Raw genomic sequence first — 18,307 nt, forward strand, 5'->3', positions numbered from 1 at the left:
CGTTCTGCATGTGGATAGCTGTGTGAACCTGGGATAACATGTGGGAAAATAGTTTGCACGTGTGTGTTTGTGTGTCTGTCGTTTGGGATTTTACCGTGTCAGTAAAGCCGAAGCTGTGAACACACAAACACCGTAAGAGCAGAGAGTCAGAAGCCCAGCTTTTGCATACACACCTTCGGTTTTGGTTCTGCTCTGTCATAACATAAAACACACTCACCAATCTACCCTCAAATAAACGCGTTGCACGAAATTGAAACCAGATATCCAGTAGAGTGTGTAACAAAAACACAATTTTCTGCTAAAAAGTGGAACCTGATGCTGCTTAAATACTTGCAGTTGAAGAGCTGCAGTCAATATTTTTTTTGTAAGCAGTGGATCAGATAAAATGACCCAATTAAGTCCTCCCTTTCCGTGTTTTATTAAGTGTCAGCCACATATCTTCGTTTTCCATCTTGCAGGACTGCCGCATATCAGGCTCATGGCTCCCTCCAGTCTCATTCCAGGCTGCAGAAAGAAACTGTTTTCATGGAAAATAGCAGCAATAAACCTTCTCTGCGCCACCTGTTCCTCACACTAACAAAGTTAGCATTTTACCAGATGTGTGCCTGTTTGTTTGTTGTTGTTTCTTAGCATTAAAATAAGCTGAAGGATTCACATATTCTCCATTCCAGGTTTTGTATTGTCATCCTGGTGCCTACATATGGTTTGCGAGCTGAACTCCAGCTGATGAATGCTCCCGGCTACTGCGGAGTCATTTGACGCAGGACTGAATGCAGATTGTACTATTTCCCATTTTAAACAAAGGCCAGATGTTACTTTAGGTTTTTGTCCAGGAAGAGTGGAAGATTTAGACTCTAAAAGCAGATATTTCCTCAGGCAAGCAGGAATGACAATGGAAAGCATCAACTCCCAGTAGCTCTGTGCCAGAAGGTTTTGGCACAGAGATCCATGTCACTGGATGTCAGAGCCGTTTTGGCAGAATGAGTGTTTGATGCTCTGTGTAAAGCTGGTCATGGCAAATGCATGATTGTAATAAATAGCAATGAACTAGTGGCGCAATAAGAATAAATAAATCAGTTTTATTCTCTGCACTAGTTCAACAGTCTGACAATAAATGCTGTAAGAACATCACTGTGATCCAAAACCAACTTTTATTGTCGGTTTTGTTCAACAAATTACTCTTTTCCCTTATTAAAAACTGAGTAAGAGTGTAAAGGTACCCCTCATTTTTTATGTTTTGTCAGACCTTGTGTTCCCTTAAAATAGTCTTGATTCAGAACTTGACTTTTTTTTTTACTTTGGCTCCTTTTTTTACTCACTTTTTCTCAATGACCAAATTTTGCTTTTAAAATATGTTTTCTTTGTTAAACCAAGTAACTTTGAGATATTAAACGTTCTTCATGTAGAAAAGGGAACAAATGGTTAAAATTTAAATAAGATCTTAAATGAGTTCAATATTTTTAACTGAGCACATTGAAAAAGCAACATCTGACAAAACAGAATATAAAATCCATATTGGCCTATTTTGAAAAATAGGACTTAGATAATTATGCTACTAGACTAACCATTTATTTCTTAAACCTGGGTACTGTGGAATAGGCATGAGTGGTCAGTATCTTACTTTCTGCAGACAGACGTTTTGTTTAAGTGATAAAAACAACCAAAGGAAAGCTAACAGTCAGACTGACTAGCGCCTGTAAAACCATTTAAACTCAACATTTCATGTTGGTGTGAGCCATTTCAAACACAATATGCCAATCTAATCAATAATCTAATATGACTGCAGATCATATGAGTTAGAGTTGCTTAAATGGGTTAAAATTAGCCTTCTTGAGTGAAAATGTCTACCTGCTAAAAACTTTGAGAAAACATCTGCATATGACAGTTAAGGTACTAACTACTAGTGACTACTCCACAGAACCACCTTCAAAAATCTGAATTGTCCCTTTAAAGTCTGCTTGAACAAAAAGGTGACTCAGCACGATTGGGAAATATTGAGGTGTTTTTTTTGTAACGTATTACTATGAGAGTCTTTGAATAAAACAAGCCATCTAGTATATTTACTGGCTCTACTGGATAAAGAACTGGCAGCATCACTAGATTTGAGCATGGAACAATTTTCTTTCTGTCTCTATAGTAAACTGTTTAGCTTATGAAGACTTGCCTGAGCCCAAACCTTTCACATCGGGCCTCCTGTCGTCAGTCTGAGGAGGTAGATTGAGTGTTTTATAGTTGGTACTGACTTGATCTTTGCATTAGTGCACTAAATCTACATAGAAATGGTGTCTCTGATTAATAACCCCTCATCCTTTAGGCCTTTTGTCACCACTCCTTGCCCAGGTGTTGTTTTACTTTGACATCACCTCTTTTTCCAGTCCCTGTCCCATCTCTGGACACCCATCCTCCTCTCTTCCTGTCCAGCTGCCTCGCTCTTTCGCTCTTTCTGCAGGGGTTTGTTTAGATGGTCTGATAGTGGGGAAGTATATTTAGACAACATGTATTTCACCTTCTGCACACTAAGCTGAGAGACGGACAGAAGGATGGTGGAAAATCCAAGGAAACGAGGGAAGATGAGATGAGTCACAGATAAAGCTCGAGGAAAAAAGTTAAATGAGAACAGAAGTTGAGATTTGGTTAAGCATGATTTGAAGAGATGGAGAATGTGAGAAACAACCTTTCTCATTTTGCAGCAGCTATGGGTTTAACGGTCTATAACTTTTACAGATGGATGGAGGGAACAAGCATCAACTATCCCTCTTTCCTGTATCTTTTCTGTACGTCAGAGGATAGAAAGCCAATCGTCTCTGTTTACAAAGTCCAAATTTCAGTAGAGAAATAATCAGACTAAAAACATCTCCTGTAAATGAGCGAGAGCAGCGGCGGTGTCTCGAACGATATTCTGTCGCATGTTGATCAGCTCTTCACCCCAAGTTGCCTACTGATAAATGTGTGTGTTTGTGAGAGCAACTGGATTTCTGGATTTCATCTATTCACCAACTCTTAGTATATTTTGGAGCTGGCATTGTTTTTGCTTCACAGATGACTCCAGGGAGTTTGCGATTTTATTTTTTGTTCATATTTTGGTATGAAATTGTTGTCATTCCAGCCCCGGTCGTATATTTGAATCGTGTCATTCGTAATCCTGTCACTGAGCTGTTTAAATATCTTAAAGGAAATGTTTACATGTGCTGAATCAACACTTCCTTTTCAGAGTGTGTTTACAAGCTATCTGATGGTCTTGTTACAGCCCATGTTTTTTTTACGAAGTTGTGTGATTATGAACATCCGATCCAGGTACATTGCCCTCTGTGAATGAACTCCTTCCCACTTCCATTTAGTCTAAACACACTTCTTAATGAACTTAATAGTCTGAGGCTGGAAAAACTGTTGAGCCAGCTTTAAGTCGAGGACTCGTCTGTGCTGTGGGTCGTAACTTTTGTGTTTCACAGCAGGACTCATCTTTATGCCAAAAGATATTTTCCGGAGAACTGTCCAGAGCTTGTTTAGTAATGAACATTTGCAATGAATAAAACAATAAAATGCTGAATGCATCAATGAAATCCTGTTTGACTTACCCCTGCTATCTGGTAAAGCATTTCTATCCCTATTCATGACTCTAGTTGTGCATAAAAGTTTTTCTTATTTCTGCTAAAATGGTGGGTTTGTGAGATAAAGCGTTTTTTTTCCAACCCTGGTCCTTAAGGCACACTGCCCTGAATGTTATAGATGTTTCCTGCTTCAGCGCAACTGATTTCAGTCAATAACTGATTAACAGGATTTTTGCATGAGTCAGGTGTGTTAAAACATGCAGGGCGCCTTTTAGGGCTGGTAAAACAAATGTCTTAAAATGTGTTTAATTTTTCTTATGACATATTTATAGTTTAACTGGAAACAATATAAAAGAATTTAAAGTTGTAATCGCTTGATTGCGTACAATTTGAAGCACATTTTGCTTCAGTTTCATCATTTGATGTGTCCACTTTACCTCACAGTAGATCTGGTCAGATTGTAAGGACATCTCTTGAAGGATTTGTTCTGGATTTCGCTAAAGCTTTACTTTTCCTTTGCCTAATGAATCATGTTGTTTTGGATAAGTGACTGGACTCACCTAAAGATAAAATCACTCTATCTTTCATCTCCATGCTCAACCCTACATATGAATTGCAACAGGATGCGTCACTGTCAGCATAACTCACAGAGGCATTAATCTTTTCTTCACTGGAGAAATGTTTTTCCAGATGACTAAAGGGGGCATCTTCAGAGAAAACAACTTTACCATATTCTAGGCTCTGCAGTCCAAACCTGGTATTTTCTCTTTTGTGTTTTATTTGGAAAACAGTTTATTCTTTGCTACCCATTTAGCCTCTTGGCCTCACTGTCTGTGCAGAAATGGTCACAAATGCCGGCTGCCGATGTTGGCCAAGCTCTGCACTGGTGGTAAACCAGTCCCTCCGCTGAATCTTTTTTTGGGTGACATTCATGACACTTCCTGGACTTTCTGTTGTGCCCTCTCCACAGCAGTTCAACCGCTTAAAGTTCATGACTGTACAAATAATTCATTGTAGGTGCAACCATCCTGTTCCCTCTAACTCAACCAGAATGAGTGACATCAGCTCTGTCCCCGTTAAAAGATTCCCCTGAGCTCATCAAAATTATCTCAGCATTTCCTCTTCTTCCATTGCTTAACTACACTCCAAATTAGGTCTTGGATGTACTAGCACTAAAACCTGATTTGATCACTGCAACCTGTTCCCATAAAAACGAACGCAGTGACGTTTCCTTTAAGTCTCAAAACCTTTAGGTACAGCTGTAGTATTGCACTGGTATTACACCTTTGCAAAGTCTTCTGCTGATTTAAGAAACATCAAGAAATTAGGAGATTGTGTGGAAGCACATGGAGATCCTTCAGCCCTACAAGGTGAAAGCCGAGGTCAGGTATGTGCCCTTTACACTTTGCTCCCAGCTAACTCTTTTGAACTTCTGACTTTAAAGAAGATGGAAACTTTAACCTCCTTGTGGCTGATGACTATTCAAGATGGCAGGCGTTCTGTTTTCATGGCGAAGCTCTCCTAAATGTCAAAGACATGACAAAGTTATTACAGAGGTGATTTTAAGTGTCTGAAGTAAAAACAGTTTCCCATCCAGTGGTTTCCAGAGCTGCTTTGAATGAGGCTCTTTGCAAACTTTGCAAACATGTCGTGATAGTATTTGCATTTGTGTCGTTGTTTGTAAGAAATACACCCCAAAACAGTCAGAGGTCGCACTCAGAAGCAGAGACGTGCCTTTCTCCCACCGCTAGCTTAATCTATGACTCGTGACTCATGCAGCGAGTTTGCGTCTGCAGCAGTATTTCTTGCAACATAATCACAGCTCTGTGGACACACACATCTGCTCTGCCTGCATGAGGACTTTAGTACCCGTTACACTCCCTGATATCTTTCCTTAAAGAAAACAGCCATCAATTTAGCCACTCGCTGCCCTTTCCTGTCCGCTCTTTAATGTCCTTTTTTGAAGAAATAGTTCCACATCGTCTATGAAAACTGGGACAAAACGTTCATCACACGTGTTTGCAGTAAATGCTTTGGGGAACATAGAACCAGATCTGTCACAGCGTAAAAAATATCTTCATACTATTTGCTTGAATTGCTTCTTTCCCTGTGGGGTCCTCCATACTCACAGTCAACCTTCTCTCTTGTCACTGAAGGGCTTTTATTTCCTCCCTAACCTTGAGCTGTGCTCCGTTCTTTGATTCCTGCCTCCTCCTCTTTTTCTTTGAGCTCCCTCTGCTTTCAGCTGAACTCATAAATCCACCCTCATGTTTACAACTCTCCTGTGAATATGTATGTTTCTGCTGGGGAGCTGCGCAGCGTGGGGAGTCAATGATCAATATCTGGCTTTCTGAAGGTTATATGGTCAACTCTCACTTTCCTGGCTTGCTTTGGAAGGCATTTATGACTCGAATGGAGTTTTTCTACATTGTCTTGACTAAGACACTGTTATAAAAAGAAAAAGCAATAAAAAAATATATCTTACCAAGTATTTTTGTTCTAGTGTCCAGTTCAAATATCTTAGTACACTTGAAATAAGACAAAACTAATAACTTGAGAAGCTTTCCAGTAAGAAATAGGAGCTTTTGTACATCAAAAATTCCTAAATGTTGCAGAACAAGTTCAAGTTTCACTAGCAGATTATTTCACTTATAACAAGACATTTTTTCCATAAGTGAAAAAAAATTGCCAGTTCAACTACTACTTTTTATTACTAATTTATATTAAGACTATAAAGAAATGATTAAAATCTATGACTCGTGACAGTATGTTGCTGAAAAGTTACTTGTACATTAGGTTTGTTTTACATCAAGAGTACATGATGCTAGAAACTAGAGCAAAAGTACTTGGTAACATTCTGTGTTTTTGCATTGTTCCTCTTGAACGTCTCCACATTTCATTAACCCTGAATCCACAAACTTCAATTAGATTTATCCTGATTTCTTTTGATAGTAAGTATTTATTATTGGAATGTAAAATGTGGCGATATCTCTGCTTGTGCGTTGCAGCTGGTTTGGAGAAGCAGTGCGAGCTGACCTGCAGACCTGTCGGTTATCGGTTTTATGTTCGCCTGGCGGAGCGGGTCAGAGACGGCACGCCCTGCTTCAACACTAGTGCTAACGACGTGTGTGTGGAGGGACAGTGTCTGGTGAGTTAATTCAGCTGTTTGTGCGTGGAAGATTGTTTTTCAGGTGTCGGAACGTGATACCCAACTGTCTCGCCATGGTTGCAATAAACCAGAACCTGGCTGTCCGAAAATGTCTGTCTCACATCTGGATGCTGATTTAAGCCTGCCATTCAGATTCAGACAGCCCTCTTAAAGGGCCTCTTTTCTCTGTGTCTTCTCTCTCATTTACGCTCCCACTCTCTGATTTCACCCTCATTCCACTTCGCTGCATCTGGCAGGAATCTTGCAGGCGTTAATTACCAATTTACACAACTAAGAATGACATAAACACTAAAATTGGATGTGATTTGTTAAAGGTTACCTATTATACCTTATTGAACAGGTTGAATAGGAATATGGGCGATAGAAAACATGTCCATTACATTTTTTTTTTTTGCACAAAATCAATGTTATTTTAGTCGTGTCCATTCTGCCTATTTTGAGCTTCTTTCAGAATGAGATGTTTTAGTTCCTAATGTCACTTTAAATCCAAATAAGTTGCTGCTGACCAGGCACCAGGCACTCAGCATTCACACTCGCATGTGAAAATCCCTGCAAACAGATGCGCAATTACACAACTGCACATCTTCGAAAAGCAGAAGTAGGGCCTCCTGCATAACCAACGAGAATACAACATATGGTTTCTGGATGGTAAGTTAACAACAAAACAGATTTTACCAGCCGTTTTACAACTCATTCAGCAGTAAAACCAGCGACCAAACATGGTGGAGCTTCACTTAGGTTGCGAGGTAACAGGGCTGGATTTGACTGGGGTTGCTATGTAACAGCACAGTGCTCAACAAATGTGATTTAACAGTCATGAGGTTTCTAAAACAGGTAATTTTCTAGATACTGAAAAACACTAAAATCAACTTGTTGCCACCAAAACGACTTGACGGATTTTTAAGCACCACTTTTACAAGCAGTTGAGACCCGAGTGGGAAGATGCAAAAGTGGAAAATTGTGCATTTTAGGCCCCTCTTTCACAAGCATTTCCCTCAGTGTCACTGAATCTGTTTTTCCCCCACTGTCTTCCACCAGACTGAAGGTTGTGATGGCATTCTGGGTTCCAGTGCTGTGATCGACAAGTGTGGAGTGTGCGGCGGGCGGGACCGCTCCTGTCGAAAGGTAACTGGAAGCTTACCAAATGGCACCGTTCCCCTCGGCTACCACAAGATCGTGGACATCCCGGCGGGAGCCACGTTCATTACCATCACGGAGAGACGAGCGAGCCCCAACTACCTGGGTGAGATCTAACAGACATACAAATTCCTGCACACACTCACACTCGTGCGTCTTGAGATTTGATTCCCCAGCCTGGCTGCAGATCCAGTTATAAGTGAAGTGTTGGTGAGCAAAGTGCAGCTTTGGCCTGTGATCGTGTGTGTGCTGGCTTCATTTAAGACTCTGGAGTTTGTGGTCTTGCAGATTTAGGCCAAGTACAGCTTGTATTGCTGGAGTTGTAAGGAATCAGTGAAGTGTGTGTATGTTTGTCTCTGCCGCCTCCTGTTTGTCTGTCTGGGAGTGTGTTTGAACAGAGGAAGGGGCTTCTAGGACTTGGCCAGGCTTAACTCGGCTCTAAATGCGGAAAGTAAATTTTCTCCTGAATCTGTCTGCCGTTTCCCGCTTCATTTCCCCCAGCGATAAGGAGCGGCACCGGGGCGTCCGTGGTGAACGGGGGCTGGGCCGTCGATGCTCCAGGAGATTACCAGGCCGGTGGGACTACTTTTACCTACACCCAACCCAGAGCACAGGCGGAGGGGGAGGAAGAGAAAGGCGAGTCCCTGAGGGCGCGGGGACCCACCACAACACAGCTGCAGCTTTATGTAAGCATTGAAGCACAGGAAGGCATTTATTTCAACCCTGCAAATAAACACAAAGCAGGCCACTGCTGTGACAGGAGCTCAAGAAGACTGAAAGAGTTTGAAATAAAATTTTGCTATTGGTGCCCTGGAGAAACAATTCTAGTAATCTTATACAGAAGAGGCGGATTCAAAAAACACAACACTTGTATCTTTATATGATAAAACTAATTCATGACCCCAATAAGGACTTTAATATCAAATATATACTGTCCCTTTAAGTAAGGCAATAAGGTGAAAAGATGCAGATTATATACAGATGAAGGTTTGTGGATGAAGCAGGATGGAGTCGATTCCCTCAGAGAGGGAACTGAGCACACAGTAGTCATAGTGTATTTGACCAGGCATGCAGTTTTTTGCCTTTTTTGCTCTGTAATAAATAATAGTGGAGGTAAATGACTGAAAATGGAGGAAGAAGGGTAATTAAAGTGATTTAGGGACTTGAGATATAGTATTAAAAAGATTGTGTGATGCTCATCTGCTGAGGGTCCGGACAGCCAAGTTTAAGCATTACGACAGTTTACAGACAGCTACATTAAAGCTTAGCCTAAAACCACATCATACTGCCCAGGGCTCAATATTAACAGCCTCACCCAGAGATTTTAATAAACCCCAGAGCTCGTTTCATTTATTCACATCAAAGTCAGCTGCCAAATATGTCAGATGAAGTTGCTTTACAGTTTCTTAAATTAAAGTAACTGTTGGAGTGGAGCTGCACGGTTTGCAGCATCACGATGAAATCCTGGGCAGGGCATCGCTGACACCCACGTTTCCGTGTTTGCCACGTTTGTTCTCATATCCAGATCATTTACCAGAAGGATAACCCCGGCGTCGACTACGAGTTTTACGTCCCGGTGGAGAACAAAGACAAACACAAGGAGAGGCTGCCGGAGAACGAGGAGCCCAGAGAGTCACCCAGGGAGAGAGCGAGGGAGCAGGAGCCAGTGAGGGCCCCGCTTCGCGGTAAGACGAACTGCTTTTAACTTATTTACTCTTCTTTTCAGTAAGTGAGACAGTTTAAATCAAACAGAGCAGCACAGGGAGTCACTTTTTCCAAATTACTCAAGGCTGTGTCGCTGTGAGCTCTGATTGATGCCTCGTTGGATTAGGACGGGCGAGGCTGTGGGCCGTGTGGGTGGGATTCTTGTTCCAGCGTGTTTTCATGTGTCTGTTTGCCCTTGACCCAGATGCAAGGCTATCAGCACAACATGTTTGCCATCATGAGACCCTGACCTCATAGTGATTTCATTATCCACTGACTCACTTCGCCTTCCTCCTATTCCACATATTTCAGCATGTTTAGCTTTTTTCCTCACACACTTTGTCTCTCACATTTCTTTTCCTCTATATATCTATTTTCTAACTTCTCCTCCACCTTTCCTGCCATTCCTTATTTATCTCTGTTTATCTTTTCTCCCAGGTTCCCTCACAGTGTCAGCAGAAAACCCTCCTCCAGTGTCAGATCCTTCTTTCCACTCCTTGTCGTCCTCCTCGGCCTCCTCGCCTGCCTTCCCCCCTCCGTCCTTTGATCGCTGGTCACCTGACAGGACACGCCCTCGGGGATCCGCGCCCAATAGAAACGCTCGGATCCCCCCTCGGACTGACCTGCCGCCGGACACCCAGCTGCCGTTTGTGTGGAGGAGAGGCACCATCACCGAATGCTCTGCGACTTGTGGCAGAGGTAGATAATCTCATTTACAGTTTACACACATCTGCCTGGTTATTTGTAATTATTTGGATTATACAATGTCTCCCTCCTCAGGTTGTTGTACGCAAGTGCGAGAGCAATTAAGAATAAATCCTGATTTATTATTCTTTCTCTCTGAGCAGGTTCCCAGCACAGAGTGGTAATATGTGTGAACCGACACACAGAGGAAGAAGTTGCAGAGGGGAACTGTGACTCTGCAGCCAAACCTGCTGCAGAGGAGGAGTCCTGTAACACACAACCCTGCCCTCCGTTGTAAGCAAAATTACGATTTTTAAGATATTATTTAGAGTTAGATTGTTGCTCTATGTGAGGCGCATTAAAATCATTTCAATTTGGGACACTAGATTAAAAAGGCTGTGAAACATTGTATTGATAAAACCCAGCTGCTAATTATTATTAAAAATAATACTTTACAGCTGTCTATGATTTTGAAGAGTATTTCTTAAAATTAAATAATATTTAACATCTTTTCACATTAATGTAATTTGGCATGACAAACAAAACTACAGACTAAAATAATATTTAAGCACACAACTGTTTGGTTTTGTTCAGGCGGCCCTGTAGTAATTAGAGGACCGCATAAATAGTTATGATGGACCAGATCTGGCCCCTGCGTCTCAAGTTTGATACTTGTGCTTTATATAGTGCTTTGCAAACATATTCACACTTTTATTTCACATTTTATTATGTTACAACCACAAAGTTCAATGTATTTATTGTCATTTTATGTGATAAACGCTTTTAAAACAATCTTCTCACGAGTTATGCAGACTAAAATAGAATATGTAAAAATAAGTGTTCTTCGTTGTAATTTCTCCAAGTTAAACGTTCAATATCAGACACTCCCTGTGTGTGTTGTGTGTTTGTTAGCTGGGAGGCCAGTGCGTGGTCGGAGTGCAGCGTGTCCTGTGGGCCTGGTGTGCAGCAGAGGCAGCTGCAGTGCAGGCAGAGCTTTGGGTCTCGCTCCACCATGGTCCACCCTCAGCGCTGCGCCCACCTCACCCAACCTGACTCCACGCAGGTCTGCCAGCTCCGCCTCTGCTCCCACTGGGAGGTCAGCACCAACTGGAGCACGGTGGGTCAACAAAAACAAAGCTTTAATTTCACTCAAATTTCACCTGTGGGGCTGCACAGTAAATCAATAGTGTTATTGACACCCAGAGAGTCACCCGGGGAGAGAGCGAGGGAGCAGGAGCCTCACTAATTATCATGATAATCTGACATATATCGCGGTAGATACATGACCAAAATCAACAGATAATGCGCCTGATAGGATTTCAATCATTTTACTGAACGCCGATCCAGAACCGAGCGGCATTCTGGGGGATGTCGGCAGAGGACTTTATCCACTCAGCCTCTCACAGCCAGCCAAATAAAATGACTGGCATCAACTCTTTGATTACCGAGCAACAACATGTTGAGTGACTTGTAACCACAAGTTACAAGTTACTCAACAACATGTTGAGTGACTTGTAACCACAAGTTACAAGTTACTCAACAACATGTTGAGTGACTTGTAACCACAAGTTACAAGTTACTCAACAACATGTTGAGTGACTTGCAACCACAAGTTACAAGTTACTCAACAACATGTTGAGTGACTTGTAACCACAAGTTACAAGTTACTCAACAACATGTTGAGTGACTTGCAACCACAAGTTACAAGTCACTCAACATGTTGTTGAGTGACTTGTAACCACAAGTTACAAGTTACTCAACAACATGTTGAGTGACTTGTAACCACAAGTTACAAGTCACTCAACAACATGTTGAGTGACTTGCTCACAGCAGCAATTCAAGGTTTCACCAAAGAGCCCTGCTTAATTATTTGTTTGAATAAAGTGTCATAATTCTGCTATGATTGTACTATTTAATTATTTTATCATATAATGTGTAATAATTGTACATTTATAAATTGATATGCTATGTTACTGATGTTATATTAAGTGTGTGTAACAGTTTTTGTAATTAAGCTTTTTTTGTTGGGGGGGTTATGATGTGGACCCCAGGTTGATTAGCCGTTGTCATGGCAATGGCTAATGGGGGTACAAATAAACTGACAAACTAACAAAACCACCGTGCCTCATATGTGCTTAAAAATAAGCAACGGAGTGAAGACTGGCTAAATCAGGAAAGGTGACAACAAAAAACGAATTATTAGTTATCGATGTCGACTGATGTGAAACGTAATGTCACAGTGTCGCACCATAAATCAAGGCAAGCTCTTAATAGAGAACAGAGCTGAATGGCATCATAATGACTCTTTGGAACAGTCCAAGTAAACTCAACGTGTGATTTCTTCATCAGTGCTCTGTGGACTGTGGCATGGGAAGAAGAACACGCAGCGTGCGCTGCGTCAGCGATCAGGGCAGCGTTGTGAACGATAACGAGTGCAACTCTCGGCTCCGCCCAGATGGAAGCGAGGAGTGCAACATGGGGCCCTGCGTCACCAACTGGTACTTCACCGACTGGTCCAACACTGTGAGTAGCACACAGAGAAAAGGAGGAACATGTACGCTCTCTGCTGTGACCTTCAACATTGTCTCCCGCTTTGTGGCCTCAGTGTTCAGCACAGTGCGGCCCTGGGGTGCAGAAGAGAGAGGTGGTGTGTCTCACCCGGGGAGGGGTGAGAGATGGAGGAGGAGGGGGCGACTGTGTTGCCGAAAAACCAGCAGAGCTGAAGGCCTGCAATAAGGGGCCTTGTGTGCCAGTGAAGATGTGGTACAGCAGCCCCTGGACAGAGGTAGGATGGATGGACCAGCTATGTTTGTGTCAAGCAGTTTTATATATTTCTAATGCTCTTGAATTGACAATTGTAATGCATCTATAAAAGGGATTTGTAACACTGTGGGACATTAAATCTTTACATTTATTAGTGTATTCAATCATATTCAGGTGACACTGATGACAGCATCAATGTGAAAACCTGTTGCATGCTTGAAAACTGAAAAATGATACTAAATCAAAAGAATGGAGCATAATATTCTTCATGTAAAAAAAAGGAGCAGTGAATGTGACTGCCATCCACGAGGTCAAATGTGCCTGGAAACTCGAAAGTATATGAATAGAAAATGTTTGAAATCTCAACCTGTAACAGCGAATGCATTATTGCTTCACAGATATTTGCGAAACACGTTATTTCACAATATTCATCTTCTGCAGTTTTTCTCATTTCAGACTTTGAAGAATGCTGATACATGTCATAAAGATCAGAAATCAATGTCAATTTTTTAGAGAACCCAAAAAAATCTGATAAATTGCATATTCAGCAACAAATAAGGATAAAAAAGAAATAAAAAAAAAACCATCCTGTCGTGTTAGCAATGAAGCGAAATGATCGGTTTCCTTGGGAAAAATTCCTAAACTTCACATCCTCCAGGCCAAAGCAGAGAGGAAACATCTGGTTTGTTTTAGGTGTAGTTTATGTGTTTGTCATAAACATTGGGATTATCCTGATGTATTTATTGTTTGTTTTGCTGCAAAATGCATTGTTACTTGGTCAGAGATGCTGAAAGTTCAGATTTTCAGCTCACTTAAGACATTTTGTGCCTCGTGGTGTGAAAAATGCAACTCAAAGGGATTCTGAACAAGTAAATAAAGAACTCGTAGAATTTGCCTCATTTAGCTCTCAGTTGAAAATTAAACTCATGATGCGAAGTTTCTATTTTATAAGAATGTTAGTTTCATATTGAAACTGTTTGCATTCACCATTTGGTTAACTGGTGAAATAAAGATGAATAATTGTGATTTTGTTAACATTTTATGTTTCTCAGCTTTTGGAGGAAAACAGAACAGTACTCTATTATTGCTTTACTATTTGACTAACGTGAGGTATTTCTTCAGTGTAATGTCCAGTGCGGGGATGGAAGCCAGCGACGGGAAATCATTTGTGTTCAGAAGTTGGGCAGTGACTTTACTGTCGTACCGTCTACTGAGTGCGCACATCTGGAGAAGCCTGCAGCTGTCCAGGAGTGCAGTATGGCGGAGTGTCGGCCTCAGTGGTTCACCACAGAATGGAGCGCGGTAAGAGACAGGGGCAGAACACAAAACATGTTTTAGATTTATATATCGATGCTTTTGTTTTGTTTTGCCAATGCGGACAACCTTAAAAGATGAGATGTGACCCTTCCATGAGAAGATGATTAGTTGTTCTTGTAAAATGACTGAATATAAAAACTTCTTTGCTGTGACTAAGGAAGGGACCGGGACTAATTGTGTCCATAGTTCTTTTTCTTTATTTCATATTTTCACTTTAGTCATTTTTTGCCACTCTGCTGCTACAAGCCAAGTTAATCATAATTGTGAAGAGAAATGTAAATAATGGCAAAATCATTTTGGGAGTTTTCACATCAAGAAACTAAGATTTATATCTCTGCAAAATAACTCAGTTTCAGTTGGATTGGATACAAAATAACACTTTTCAATCTTGCCTCAAATGCTCATCTGTAGTTTTGCAGATTGACTTTGGCTAGGCCATTTCAACACTGTGACAGTGTTTGATCTATACCTTTTCTATTGTAGCTCCAACTGTATTTAGGTCAGTTTTTTTTCTAGGATTGTCCTGTATTTAGCTCTACCCGTTTTCCTGTTATTTTGATCAGCTCCCCTATTCCTGCTGAGGAAATGCATCCCTGCAGCATGATGCTGCCACCACCATGTGTTACAGTAAGATTGGAGTTGACAGGTTGATATGCAACCTTTCTTGCTCAGACCAAAAAGCTCCATTTTGGTCTGGATGGCTTTATTCTTGTTTCTCTTCCATAAAGGCAATATTTGTGAAGTACATTACCTTTTGATGGTTGCACAGGATTTTATTTAGTTATATTAAAATGAAGAAGACTGAATACAAATAGAAGCTACATTTTTAGAATTTTTCTTGTAAAACTTTTTGAATTTGCTCAACTTGATTGCTATATGTGCTGCTTTGTGGGTTTGTAATAGAATGAGGAACCTCATTTTTCATCCTGTATTGATAGTCTGTGATTTTCACTCTGCATGTGTGTGTTTTTTTTTTGTTTTTTTTTTTGTCAGTGTTCTCGTTCATGTGGAAAAGGCTTACAGGTGAGAGAGGTTCGCTGTCTAACACCAGACAAAGAGCAAAGCCTAGCATGCGATCCCAGCACCAAACCTGAGCAGGAACAGATCTGCAACACCATTCCCTGCGGCCCGCAAGTTGCAGGTGAGTGACTCATGCAGTCATGCATCTTCTGGCCTTTATCCGCTCTAACCTGTCCCTAATTCTCTCTGTTTGCAGATAAAAACTGTCGGGACAGGCGTGATAATTGCCTCATGGTGGTGCAAGCCAGAATGTGCGTCTACTCCTACTACAAGATGGCGTGCTGCGCCTCCTGCACACAGAGCGCCCTGCGTGCCAAGAGGCACTGAACAGCCAGTTCACAGGAGGAGGGGGTAAAGGTCAAGGCAACCAATCACCCCTGAAGGATGAGTCTGCAGGAATGTACAGTCCAGAGTTGACGTGGCATTCACACAACAGTTAGCTATTTCCTCCTGACTTTTTCAGGTAAAACACTGTGAAAACAGATGATTCCTTCTACTAGTACTCAGTCACATGTGACAAACTGTGACCTCCTTCCTCTGAGCTATCTTGACTTCTATCTGCAGTAAACGATGCACCATTGGTGCTTGCTGTAATTTACACTCATTTCTGTGACTGTCAGGTTGTAGTGGAACAGTCTCACTGAGGACATAGACACTTCAGCAGCTAACTTTGCCTTTTTCAACTTCCTTCCCAATTCACGACGTGGCAAATGTAAATAAAATATAATATTGTTGGGTTGACTGTTCAGAATCGTGTCCTGCAGTATAAGTGCAGTGGATCTGCTAGAGTAGCAGCTATGAAACTGCTTCCTGCAAAGCTAGTAGGATTTTACTTTACATGTTGAAGCTCTTATCCTGTTTGCCAAAAAATACTTCTTAAAGTGTCCTTCTATTCAGTACTTCGAACCAAAGGGGTGGGGTAAGCATGACAGTAAGTGACCAAATACAAGGCAATGGAAAGAAGGATGGGAGTCTCCATATATATGATGGATAATTCACACAGATGTCATGACAGAACAGGTTCTTGTTTTTTGTTTTTGTTCTTTCCTGTGACGTATCGTGTCTTTTCCCCTGATTAAAAACTGCGTTGTCTTCTAGCAATGTCTAAAACGCTAGAAAAAAAAGATCTGATCTAAATAATTCATATACTTAAATCCAAGAAGAATGATTCCCCTCAACATACTTTGCTTAAATTGTGAGGTTTTCTGCTTCTAAAAGGAACCCAAATGACTTTCAAAAGCAGGCAGTGGCGCCACCTATATGTGAGGACTGATGATTGCAGTTCATTTCTTTCTTTTTCTTTTTTTTTAAACAAATCTGAAGATCTGTCAAGAACTTTAATTATTCATATAAAGTCTGATCTAACAATTGCTTATTCCACTTATTTCTACTTTATATTTCCAAACAATGACCTCATCTGAGCTACATCAGCTAGAAGAGAAGAAAAAAAGAAATAACTTCTTAAAACATCTGGGCAGAATGTGTTCTGCAACATAAATTACAGCATACAGATTAATTGAGTTACTTTCTAAAGTAAGGTTAGTTTTTGATAATGCAGAAAACCCTTTCTGACAGCGTCAAATGCACATGTTTTTTGGATTATGAGCTCTGAAGGGCCTTTCAACAACTTCGTACCTTCTGATCTTTTTGTTTTGTTACATTACAACCAGAAATATCAAAGCTTTTTACCAGGATTTTATGTGTGAGACCAAGTAGGACATCATTCTGAAATAGTATCTCTAACCAGGTTCCACCTATTGAGAAATGCATGGCCACAGCATAATCCTTCCACCACCATGCTTCACAGAGAGGATGGGATGTTTAAGGATGTTCATTTTTCTCCAATGCTTATGCTTTTATGACCTCACCCAGCTTTAAAAATCTCCATGCAGCTTTATATTTGACCTGTCTCCATGACGCAGTTCATTCACTATTGTTCTCTAATGTACTTCTCAGTACTTCACAGAACAGCTGGATTAAAATTAAATTAAATTACTTCTAAATTGTTTTCTAAAATGAGTTGTAGGGGAATTACAGTAAAGAGGTTTTCAGATTTTTATTTACAAAGAAATGTATTCCCTCCATATCACAATTATGTACCACTTTATGTTGGCCTATCACACAAAATCTCAATAAGAAATACTGTGACTTTGGTTGTAATGTGACAAAACTCTGCAAGTTGCTGTATAATATAATATTCTACAACTTGTTGCTGTAAACCTCTGCATCTCGTCACCTTCTTTGGAGAGGATGATGAAGTCAGAATCTCAGTGAGACTGGAAAAGCTGCTTTCTTTCATGCAATACTCTTTTAATCACTCTCACTATATGATATGGATCAAGTGCTTTTTTTTATGCTTTTCAATATTTTGCACATCAAAGATGCAAACTCTGTATAAAGTGTGAGTACTGTTTGACCTTCTTTCCCTTTCCTTCACCTCCCACGCCTCCCAACGTGACAAACTCACGCCCCGTCAAACAAGAGGAATCTGTATATTTGTCAGATATGTTTTAATGTCTGTAATTATTTTTAAGCATTTACCCTTTAATGTTAGTTATCTGGCGTGCCGTTGCACTCCTCATATACCCATATCTAACTAATAAATAAGTGACATAATGGTGTGCCTCAGTGATGACTGAGTTGTGTGTGTGTGGGCGTGCGTGTGTGTGTGTGTGCACGGCTGTGGCTTTGAATGTGTTATTCTTGCCTTTAATCCCTTGTAGTATAAATTACATTTTATGTATGTGCAACCACAAAAAAAGATAGTTATTTATCTATGATCTGAAGAAAGTGTAATTTATTTTCTGTCCTAAGGAGCTGTAGGATCTTTTTTTTTCTGCTTACATCAGAGTTTTTCAGGATGTTTTTATTGCTATACAGGCATTTTTTATCATTCAAAATTATAAAACAGTGTGGGAAGTGTATATGTCGAAGTTTCATTTTAAATAAAACTGATATAACAGGA

At 40.7% G+C, this 18,307-nt stretch overlaps 1 protein-coding gene across 2 annotated transcripts in view; it reads left to right on the forward strand.

Moving 5' to 3' along the window:
- adamtsl4 (ADAMTS-like 4) overlaps positions 1 to 17,958 on the forward strand; it is a 41,674-nt gene extending 23,716 nt beyond the window's left edge. For both annotated transcript variants that reach the window (XM_055048174.1, XM_055048175.1), the window contains exons 6-17: positions 6,557 to 6,696; positions 7,756 to 7,960; positions 8,356 to 8,540; positions 9,380 to 9,539; positions 9,997 to 10,257; positions 10,407 to 10,536; positions 11,155 to 11,359; positions 12,592 to 12,765; positions 12,848 to 13,027; positions 14,128 to 14,307; positions 15,316 to 15,463; positions 15,539 to 17,958. In XM_055048174.1, coding sequence (XP_054904149.1) covers positions 6,557 to 6,696; positions 7,756 to 7,960; positions 8,356 to 8,540; positions 9,380 to 9,539; positions 9,997 to 10,257; positions 10,407 to 10,536; positions 11,155 to 11,359; positions 12,592 to 12,765; positions 12,848 to 13,027; positions 14,128 to 14,307; positions 15,316 to 15,463; positions 15,539 to 15,669 — 2,099 coding nt within the window. In that variant the 3' untranslated portion in view covers positions 15,670 to 17,958. The remainder of the gene's footprint in view (positions 1 to 6,556; positions 6,697 to 7,755; positions 7,961 to 8,355; positions 8,541 to 9,379; positions 9,540 to 9,996; positions 10,258 to 10,406; positions 10,537 to 11,154; positions 11,360 to 12,591; positions 12,766 to 12,847; positions 13,028 to 14,127; positions 14,308 to 15,315; positions 15,464 to 15,538) is intronic.
- Positions 17,959 to 18,307: the final 349 nt, after the last annotated feature.

This window comes from Poeciliopsis prolifica, unplaced genomic scaffold (genome assembly GCF_027474105.1).
Source record: "Poeciliopsis prolifica strain line A6 unplaced genomic scaffold, Auburn_PproV2 SCAFFOLD026, whole genome shotgun sequence".
Taxonomy (NCBI): Eukaryota; Metazoa; Chordata; class Actinopteri; order Cyprinodontiformes; family Poeciliidae; genus Poeciliopsis; species Poeciliopsis prolifica.